At 37.9% G+C, this 11,503-nt stretch overlaps 1 protein-coding gene across 1 annotated transcript in view; it reads left to right on the top strand.

Annotated features, from left to right (window-relative positions):
• Positions 1–907: 907 nt before the first annotated feature.
• lrrc75bb (leucine rich repeat containing 75Bb) overlaps positions 908–11,503 on the top strand; it is a 108,854-nt gene continuing 98,258 nt past the window's right edge. Inside the window, exons 1-3 of the mRNA XM_056735789.1 lie at positions 908–1,411; positions 6,108–6,236; positions 9,288–9,400. Of these exons, the coding sequence (XP_056591767.1) occupies positions 1,136–1,411; positions 6,108–6,236; positions 9,288–9,400 (518 nt within the window). The 5' untranslated portion in view covers positions 908–1,135. The remainder of the gene's footprint in view (positions 1,412–6,107; positions 6,237–9,287; positions 9,401–11,503) is intronic.

Below are 11,503 nucleotides of genomic sequence, written 5' to 3'. Positions count from 1 at the left end.
TCATGTAAAATTGTCTGTGAATGGTCTGTCTTGTCCACAATATATAATATTCTGTCGCATTAAATATAGTAAAATAATAAACTGTTGCAAATTTTGTGGCATTCTTCAATATTAGATTTAAAGGGATACTCCACCCAAAAATAAAAATGATGAAGTGTATTACTCCCACTCCCCCAAGTTGTTCCGAACAGGCATACTTTTTATTGTTCTGTCGAACACGAAGGTATTTGGGGAAATTTCTGGGACATCATTGACTACCAACCCTTAAAAACAAAGGTGCTTAAAATGTTCTTTAGGGCGATGCCATAGAAGAACCATTTTTGGTTCCACAAGAAGCATTCAGTTAAAGGTTTTTTAAATAACCATCTCTGTCTTACCTTTGTATAATCTGATTTTTTATATAAATATCTTATTTTGTGTTCAACAGAACAAAAAAGATCTATCATATTTCCTGCATGGTAGTCAATGATTTCCCAGAATTGTCAGTTACTCACATTTTTCCAAATATCTTTTTTTGTGTTTAACAGAACAACTTGAGGGTGAGTAAATGATGACAGAATTTTCATTTTGTATAAAGTATCCCTTTAAAAACACTCCAGTATAGATTCATTGACTACAATTTACAAAAGTAAATCAGTACAATAGTATACTACAGTATTTTATGTGGTTTTGTAAGAGTTTGATTGTTATATGTTATGAATCGATACAGAATACAGTAACCATTCAGTAGCGGGTTTCCCATCAAACACCAAGCTGTCAAAATCAGGCGGAGCTTAAAGAAAGTGGGTGGAACTATGAGGATCCTGTGTTATCAAACACATGTAGGAACCTTGCGCTCCTATTGGATACGAGAGTGGATGTGGGCGTGACCTGTGGGGAACGCAAACACAGCGCAGATGCGCGAGGGTCAGAGAGAAGCTCCGAGAAAGTGACATTTCACATCTTTTCACGCGCTGTTTATTAAACACATTTAATGATTCTCAAACGACACGAGAAAGTAAACATGCAAATACCGATGAGGCGCGAGTTTGCTGGTGCATTTAGGAAATAATTGCGTTTGGTGATGTTTACTTTATGCACGCCTGAAGCAACAGCGTTATAGAGATCGATATTAAGACAGACTTAAGGTTGAGTTATGGGATCGAAGCTGAGCAGGCAGAGCAGTTTGGACGGCCAGGCGACTTTTTTTCGGAGGGGACGCCAGCATCATGACACGGAGAAGATGGGGAGAAGAGGAAGAGAAGAGTTGTTCAGTTCTTTGATGGTCCGGTCGGACAAGCTGCCCGGGATGCTGCGCAAATCCAGTCCCAGTCCGTATGTGCGCAGAGTGGCTTGGGTTCGGGAACTCCAAACATTGCTGAAAGAAAACAAGGTGGAACAAGCCACCGACGTGCTGAAACTGCTTAGAAAGGTACAAACACAACATTTGTTAACCATTTGCATTTGTCTGTGCTTCTTGCTTTTCAATATAAACACTTGGGTACAGGTTGCAAATGTTGAGTTTTACTAATGTCGCTGTGTTTTCAATTTGTGCTTTTGAGACAAAAAAAGAATTCACACGAATCTCCACTAGAGATAAGCGTCACAGTATTGAGATTTTCTAGGATAGTCTTAGATTAATATGAAACATTTGTTATCATGTTCTTTCAAGTGCACATTATGTTTTAGTTGCTTACTCGTGATGGTTTGTATTCCCCCGCACAATTGAAAGATTACTACTGTGTGAAGGGCTCTGGGGTCTTAAGGAGAAGTGCTTTGATATTGCATCTTCTGATGATTGACAGGACCCTCAGTGGTCCCTCTGTGAGTCCATCATTTCATCATAATGAAGAACCAGATGAGCTCAGATTGAGGCCAGTGGTGCTCATGAGGATCTTGTTTATTGTAATTTAAGCGTTAAAAACAAAATCATCAACACTTATTGTGACTTTACAGAGAATTTTCTTGCTGTGTTGCTGCAAAGGTAATCTTGTCTCGTTATGGCTGGAAGTCCCTTGGATTTTATTGTGTTTTATATTCCGCCAAGCATTAGTTTTATAACTTGAGAAGTTCTAACGCGGCTCTCCAAAATAAGCTACAAGAGTCATCATTCATGTCTGCAGGACAAACATTTTGGGCTGACCCACACACCCATATTTATAGTGTTAGAGGTCATGTTAAAGGGATAGATTCACCAAAAAAACCTGTCATTGAATGAATAAATGAATAAATAGGTATGAATAAATGAATGTAAGAAAGTTCGTCTCCGTGTGAACTGTCCCTTTAACATAAGTAATAGTAACGTTTGTCTTTTGTTTTTGCATTGGCGTAAAGACAGATGTCTCATTCAGGAAAAACGTTTTTTTTTATTATTAATAATAAAAACAATTATGCAGGATTAATGCAAGCTACATTCAGATTTAGTGTCAGGCTGGTGTAAATCCATTCTTCAACAGCCCTGTCAGGATATGATACTTCACGCCCAGGCACTCGAAAAGCTTTCCAAACATGGAGTCATCTCACCCACACTGGCCCTGAAAGCTCTTAAAGGGATACTTTACTACCAAATCCAAATTTCCCCACATTTTCCTCACTCTCAAGACATCCTTACTGAATATGTTTTTCTTCTTGAAGAATAATGCAGTAGGAGTTATAATACCACGTATCATTTAACTTCCAATCGCAGGGCTCAGTTTCCCACTGGTTGCTGCGACCCACTTTCTCATTTGGTCGCACCAACTTACAATTTGATCTTACCCTTTTTCTATAGTAATCATAAACCTTGCATAATGACCTCAGTTGATGAATCGTTCTGTTAATTTGTCACTGTGTCTTTTAAAATAGTCGCTTTATATTTGCGTTTTAACACTTGCGAGCCCAATAAATCCGAAATAAATACAAAGAAACAATGTATTTGTTATTTTATACAGTTGTTATTATTTAGTTATATATTCAAGTAATATATTGGCTATAAAGTGATCTTACACAAATATAACCTGTCGCTCTTCACAATCCTCATTTATTGCCCTCTTTGCAAAAAGCTGTAATTTTGCCACTGACCTTCTTTATTTTTACCACATAAAATTAAATCAAATTAGCTAGCTCAAACCTCAAAAGTAACTCATAACTAAATAATTATATATGTTCTTCACTTTTCTAAACATTGTCATAAATAAACTTTATATACTTAATCTTACTAACAACTCTTGATAAATGGTCTTAGCACGCTTGTGTTCTGATATGTTTTTTTGAGTCACTGATTTGATGAGTCTCTTGAGTTCAGTGTTTGATATATGAGCTTAATCAACAAAATGAAGTCAAACACACACTTTAGTTTGGAGACAGAGGGAGTGCACAAGCTCTCTGCTCGCACTTATCACAAGCGCGTCAATCACTACTCATAAATCACACATTAAAAGTTGAAAAAATACAGCTTTCCTGTAGCTCAGTGGTAAGAGCATGGTGTTAACAACACCAAGGCCATGGGCTTGATCCCAGGGGATTACACATACTTAGAAACAAATGTATAGGATAATGCAATGTAAGTCGCTTTGTATAAAAGCGTGTGCTAAATGTATATGTAATAAATATTTGGCAGGGCAAACATTTGTTTCACGCTGTTTGAAAATACCTTGCACATCATAAAAAATCGCTTTTGCAAGCATTTTGGTCGCAGTCTAGAGCCCTGAAGCGGTTGAATGGGAGTGAATGGGTGTTGACTTTTTGAAGCTCCAAAAAGTGCATCCATCGATCAAAGAACTGCTCGACACACCCTCCGTGGTCTAAAAGAAGGTCTACCGAGGGAATCGATGTGGTTGTTTAAGAAATATCCATATCAACAGTGCTATTAACATTGGGCTAGCTTCCGTCATCTCTCGAATGCGCGTTAACCAGAGGCTTGTTTTTCCTTGTACTCCCGCCAGAGTAGACACTATACTATCGGAACCAAACGAAAAATGCACCGGAAGTTACGACACGCCTGCGTTATCATCCGTAAAAATCTGCCTCTGGTTCCGCATGTGGAAAGTTATATATGGTTGTCAAGTATCCCTTAACACCCCGCTCGAAAAGAGAAGGATCGCGGCTGGGCCAATCACTCTCCCTTTCACCCCACAAGTTGCTGAAACAAAAATGAATTTCTGTGAATTGCAAAGTAGCTTTTCCGTTTTCGGAATAATGGAGGTTAATCATCTGGTTGTCGAAATGTTTCCTTTGCCCCACAGAGAGAGAAACCGAACAAAGCAGCGTTGCTTATCTCTGCTGTAGCTCTTCCTGTGATTATTTTACACTGTTGACTCATATTGAGCAAAGCCAACTCGGCTTATGAGCTCCACTGAGTGAGCACACGCTGTGGCTGTCAATGCTACAAATGTGATATGGTTGTAGAATATCAGTAAATTTAAAGCGTTGTCTCTTTGATTGTGGTTTTATCTTTATTATCCCAGATATAGTCTCCTGATGCCAGACCTTTGACAAACAACACATTCCAGCTAGGAACCACCCACACAAGAAAATAACAGTCTGATATTTAAAAAGAATAACTGTTTTAATGTGTCATTATCGGAAAAAGATTTTTCAATAATGTTGTTTAAGGTGGAAAGTAATTGAAATGATTTTATCCCTGTTAAAAAAACTATAGAACCCTGCCCAAAACATGATGGATTTAATAGTGATGATGGGAATTGTATTGGTTTTAATGGAAACTATAATGGTTTTATAAGATGAGATGTTATTTGGCCAAAAACACCCTACAATAAGACATGTTGTGATGGTTTAAAGCCCAATGGTTCAAAATGGTATTTTAATGGTTATATAGATTGTTGATTTTTTTATAGAGATGGCACTAACCTGTTAAGCTTTTCAAAAAACATCCTGGGAAAATGAGAAAAAAATCAGCCTGAGCAAAAGTGTGGGAAGCACTGATATGAGTTTTCCCCTTCGCTGGATGAAGGCCAGCATTCCTTTGTGTCTGCATCAGTTTCTTTGGAATCTGTTTTGTTATTGACTCATGGGAGATGTTGACACACACTGGAACATGCATTAAAACATGTTTCCATTCTTTGGTTCTCTCATGTTCGCTTTTAGGGGTGTATCAATATATTGTGATATGTAAAACGATTACATGTATTGTAGAGCTATAGCAATATTCATATTCTACAATATATCTTTTTTTATATCATTTTTTTATTTGAAAAAGTTCTCTCTAAGGAGTTAACTTTCTTAATTATTTTCTGAATTTACTTTTAGTGATTACTAATTATATACAGAAGGTTCCATTAAACCTTAAATGTTTTGCTTTATACCATAAAAAATGTTATTGTACATACATTGTCAACACAATCTCATGGGAATTTGTAACTATTTTGCGAGGTTGCTAATTCAAATGAATTCGTACGATCTTATTGGTTCTTTTTAGTATGATTTGCTTTTTTGGGGTTAGGGGAGGGACTTCAGTTTGACTTTTTTTATAATCAAACGTTTTCACAACGTACGAATTGGCCACCTTGTAAAGTAGTTAGGAATTCTTATAAAATCAGGTTGAAATTGTTCATGTTCTGATTTTTTTTATTTTATTTGAATTTAGTTACATATGCGTTAAAGTTTAATTTTTTTAATTCTCTTGAAATTATCATGATACTAACATCATGAATCCAGTATTCTATAATGTATTGACTCGTCACATACATTATCCTCTGGAAACTTTTCTTGGTTCTGCGTCTTGAGTTTTAGTTTCTTTGCTGGTTGTCAGACTCGCTGTTCAGCTGGGGAAAACACTTTAGCCGTATGAGATAAGCACAGCTAATAAGCTGTCATTGTGTCTGTACACGCTTTCTCTGCCTTACATAAAGACCCCGGATTTAAAAGTTAGCAGCACTAGTCCAGCAATACATCAACAAACCATTCGGGCTGTTTTAATAAAGATGTTGAGATTACTTTATCTCCACGGATTCATGTCATTCAAAACTAGCCTCACGTAATCTCCGGAATAGAGATTTAGGATGAAAGGATTAAATTGTTGAATATCACGGTTTATCTGTGACCTTTAAAGGGTCTACTTGAATTTGCAATCCAACAAGCTTAACAGTGTCTCTCACTTTCGCTATCTTGTTCTCTTTCTTTCTCAACAGGACTTGGGTCTTGAGGGAACATCTCTTAATGAGATCCTCTACAAAAATGCAGCCTTCCTGAACTTGGTGGATCCAATTTCCCATGAGCTTCTACTCAGTTTGGCCCGGGACATGCAGTGTCCGAAACGGGTAAGCACTAATAAGCCAAGTTGACGGTAAACATGACTAGTGGAAGCTTCTGAGACGTGATGCTCAAGACTTTGACTTGATATCAGCCCTTTGCTGTCAGCATTATCTCTAGATATCTGCAAGAGCCTGGCCCAAAACCTGCTCACATGTTCATTACTCAGAATCCAGACATGTAGAGCATTTATTTTTAGCCGGTCGTAAGAAGCTTGGCGGCCCCGGTAAGACCACGAGCAGCTGTCACCCATCGGCCGCTTCTGGATTCGAAGGGCTCGTACATCAACCGTGTCCTAAGTTAGTGTGGAAAACAGAAAATGACCTTTTATAGAGCCATCAGTGATGTTTTTATTCGACGTTAAAGTTCTGCAGTTCTGTTTAGACTTACAGTAATTGGAAAGAAAGGCCAGCGAGAGGTTTCCATTAATAAAACCTCCTGATAAAACCTTCCATCCCGTTTATCTCAGAATTGTCAACTGCCGCTTTTACATTAACGCTTTAATAATTTGGCAGTTCTGTTTTAAATGTGTTTGAAATTTAGCGGCGTCTAGTGGTGAGGTTGCAAATTGCAATCAACGGCTCACTCCACCCCTCTCTTTCGAAGCACTACGGTGGCTGACACAGAAATATGATGTTGTCACGTTTTCACTTCATTGCCGAAGGACATGACGTATTTACGAAACGCGCTATGTAGTTCAGTTTGACTGTAAAACAACATGGCGAATTCTGTGTAAGGGGACCTTGCTCATTCTAAGATAATAAAAACATAACGCTTCAATACGTTAGATCTTTATACACCTCTGAACTCAACATTATGTATATTATATTGCATTTCTGTCAGTCGATCCTCAAACAATTACGCACTAGACCTTTAAATGGTTCAATCAGCCGTATCTCTCCGGCGTGTATGGAATGGACGTCGTCTTTATTAAAGGAGTTTAATGAAAAGCTCAATGTAAGCAGTCCAATAATTGCCGTCACTCACTGCTACCAGCGATCAGGTTTGTATACAACAGAGACAGAATAAATGTCTTAATTTTGTCTTAATAGCCGTCAGGAGGGAACAAGGAAACGTCTCAGAGAAATGTGTGTCGTTTCATTTGAGTAAAGATCATAAACAAGATGAGATGAGCACGAACGCTCCAGTCAAGTCTTTTGTGTATTGCTGCTGTGGTCTAGTTGTTGGGTTGTAGCTCTGATTAGATTTACTCGACTCCTCTACATCCAATCCGTTTAAAGAGGGAGACCCAGGCCAAAGCTTGTTTTGATGCTGAAATGGCTTGAGGGAATGTTGAGAGAAGGCCTTGAGATCATATTAAATCAACCTCTTATCCCGTAGCGCAAAAAGGCATGAAATACTCAGGTCGTTCAAAATAACCAACCTTTAAAAAAAGATGCACATTTAGGAAGGGTGTTGCTCTATGAAGCTCAATTAACAACAATTAAATTAATAATATTTAAATCAATAGTTCAACAGAAAATAAAATGATGTCTTCCTGCATTCACTCTCATGTTGTTGAAAACCTGTACATGACTCTGTCTTCTGTAGAACACGAAAGAAGATATTTTGAGAAATGTCTCTGTGGTTTTGTGTCCATACAATGGAAGTGAATTGGGAGACAGTGTTGTTTGGTCACCAACATTCTTTAAAATATCTTCTTTTGTGTTCTGCAGAAGAAAGAAAGTCATACAGGTTTGAAACGACTCGAGAGTGAGTAAATGATGAAAGATTTCTCTTTTTGGGGGTAACTGTCCCTTTAAATAAAGTTAATATTTTTTGTCGTGCTAGGTCTCGTTTTAAAGCATGTGACCGGATTAGCCATATTCGAACGCACTGTAAACTAGCCTATGAATATCCAACGTTAATTATTTTAATTCTAAATAAATGAAAAAAGTAATTACATTTGGTGTGCTATAAATGAAGCTCATTTTAAGACCATTACGTTTTTATACCATCATAACAGTTAGCACCAAATTCTCATTACAGTAATGTGTCTTGATGTGACTCATTATTCTCAATAGTGATTCTCATTTTATTCTCATTACTGTAATATAGTAATTTTTTATTTCTCTTAGTAGAAATTAAAGGCAATGCAACATATTTTACCACGATATATCGCCTTTTTTCCACATTTCAGTCGTGTTAATGAAGGCAATTGGGAGTGTGGGGGAAGCTGCCAATAATCTTGCTCTTAAAGGTCCAGTGTATGAAATTTACCAGCATCTAGCGGGAATTGCTGCCGGCGGCACTACAGCAGCTCTCACAGGACAAGGATGTCGTTGCGTTTTTGCTTCATTGCTGAAATGAGAATGTATTTACGAAACGTGCTCTGTAAAGCAGTTTGTCCATTTAGGGCTACTGTAGAAACAACATGGAGGATTTTATGTAAGGGGTACCCGCGGTGTAGGTATATAGAAATAGCTCATTCTAAAGTAATAAAAATATGACGCTTCATTATCTAAGGTCTTTATACACCCCTGAAGATATAGTTATGTGTAATATATTGCATTTCTGTCAATTAGTACTGCTCGATTATCACAAAAATCATAATCACGATTATTTTGGCCTGATTATTTAACACGGTTGCTCATTACCTTTAAGAACAACATAGAAAACATAAAAAACTTGGCTTTTAAACTGTGAATTCAACTAAAAAATATATATAAATGTAAAAGTAGCACAGCTGAACCATGTGAAAAGGGGTGCGTTTTATATATTTATTAGAAACAATTTATAAATATATATAATCAGGTGGATTAAGCGTCACAACTTTAATTTTGCATCTCTGCATGTTGAACCACCTAACCTTTGTAAATCACAACTGGACAATCATTACAGTGATTTTCCTACAACCAAAGTCAACCAAAGCTAAATCCACTTCATAACTTTCACTCGCTCTCTAGGGAGAACTCTTTAAACAGCACCAGACTTTCTACACATTCTTAGTAAACAAAGTTCCATCGGGATTCCTTGTAAATGATCATGAGCCTGCCAAGGCTTCATTTGACGTCTTGTTTCCTGGAATAGTTCTTCATCACCCCTTCTGGCTTTTGCAGGAGTCTGATGCTCTCAAGTCCACTGAAAAGATCTGCAGGCAGCTGGTCTATCACCTGACCCCACACTCCAAGTGGAGCAAGCAGAGCGTGCCCAGGAGGAAATCTCAAGCTTGGTAAGAATTCTACATCTGTCCACCTGTCACCCTATAAGGATACCTACACAGTGAGTTTAAATCTCAGACTTTAGTAAAGGCAAGGGGAGGACAACTGGATTAAGTCAATCCTGAAGTCTACATAAAATGCTTAAATGGTCACTGTAGTGGAGTAGGCGGGGCGAGACCGTGGTTCGAGACCGGTGGGTAATTATTAAAGAGCGCCAGCTGTGCGCGCACCGGTCTCGAATCACGTAGGAGATCGGGAGCATATAAGAGAACGAGCGACTGGACCGTCGAAGAGAGAGTACCGGGCCCGAACATGTTTGTATTTATTGTTTTGTTAGGGTTTTTTGTTAATAAAAGTCTGTTGTTTGCACCTTGGCTGTCTGCGTCTAGGCTCTCCTGTCAAAGGGTTTAACTGCTTCATTCGTTTAAAGGAGTAGTTCAGTGGTCTCAGTGGTTTTGTTTGCATATTAAGGAAGTCAATGGGGGCCAATGTTGTTTAATTAGCAGCATTTTTCAAAATATCTTCTTTTGTGTTCACCAGTCCAGAAGAAAGAAAGTGATACAGGATTGGATAACATGAGGGTGAAGAAATGAAAGAATTTTCTTACTGTGCTATCATTTCTGCTATCATGACTGGTGCTTTTGCCCCCCTAGTCTCCATCTGTCATATGTGGACAGGTAAAACAGGACGAATACATTATGTTCCACCTTCAGATGTCACGACTTTCTCTAACTCTATAGCACCCAAAGAGACTGCAGAACACAGGGAATGTCTTTTCCGCCGCGCGCTGGGCAGGTACACTGAGAAAGTCATTACGGCGGGGAAAATATTTTTAATGATATCCATGTTGTCTCCCCATCCCAGAGCAATTAACCCAGTTTGAGAGATTTCAACAGCTGGAGTTTAGCTCCTTATTTTATCGCAAGTGTATGTCTAAACAAGGCCAAACAATAACAAGCCGAAATCACCAAAACTCGCGGAATTTGTGAACCTCTGTACTTTCAATCTGTTTTATGGAGGCCTGTTATGCCGAAATGCCCTCCAGCGTTTCTCCTGACACATCTTCAGAGGTGATTTTGGGTGAAGATTGAATGCTTTACTTGACTTTAGAATATAACGTGTGTCAGAAGGGACTATTACGGTGTAAATATATTGGGAGAATAAGAGTAGATGCACACCTACAGTATGGTGCTGATGCTGTGAGCCTCTGAAGATGCCCACCTCTTCTCTTTAGGGTCCTTTTAACCACATTGATTTTTTTCTCTCCTCGCACATCTGGCAGAAAAGAGATGCTTTGTGTTAAAGAGAGAGGATTTGTAGCTGAAGGAAGAAAGACAGAGCATTTGAAAAAGTGAGCGAGAAAGCGGTAGAAAAACATTGTTGGCACTCTGATAACTGAGCATATGTGCAACAGAGTTAAAAGTACATTTCTGTGAATTTCTCTAAACAAAGGTAATATATGTCCAAGTAATTAATTCAATTCAAATTAAGCCTATTAAAACCGATTTTTTCTTTAGATAAATTCAACAATATTTTTGGTATTTTTTGGCGGTTTTGTTAACAACTTTTTTATCTTTCCCATTATATTTAGCAGTGATTTTCATTATATTCTCATTGATGTTGTGGAGTTTTTTATCATCATAATACAAAACAGACTACCATGTTATATGAACACTTGACAATTTAAATATTCACTCCTTGATTTCTTTTCATAATTAATGAGAAGGAGGTTTGTAGTAGTGCATCAACGAGAAAGAATTGATTTCTCAAAGGGATAGTTCACCCCGAAAAGAGAATTCTGTTTGACTTTATATCATCTTTAGAACACAAAAGAAGATATTTTGAAGAATGCTGGTAACCAACACCATTGACCCCATTGACTTCCACTGTATGAACACAAAACCACAGAGACATTTCTCAAAATATCTTCGTTTGTGATCTGCATGAAGAAAGCTCGGTTTCTAAACAACAGAATGGGGAATAACTAATGGTTTCCTTTCCTTGTTGCTGTTTAACATCTAATTTTGATTTTGGGGTGAAATATATCAGGGGCAATGAATTTCGGTGGTCGGCATGTTGCGTGTCTCTACGCACGAGACGGCGGCGTTGTTAGT

This window comes from Triplophysa dalaica, chromosome 22 (genome assembly GCF_015846415.1).
Source record: "Triplophysa dalaica isolate WHDGS20190420 chromosome 22, ASM1584641v1, whole genome shotgun sequence".
Classification (NCBI taxonomy): Eukaryota; Metazoa; Chordata; class Actinopteri; order Cypriniformes; family Nemacheilidae; genus Triplophysa; species Triplophysa dalaica.
Note: the sequence above shows the minus strand (reverse complement) of the source record. Positions and strands in the feature narration are given on the sequence as shown.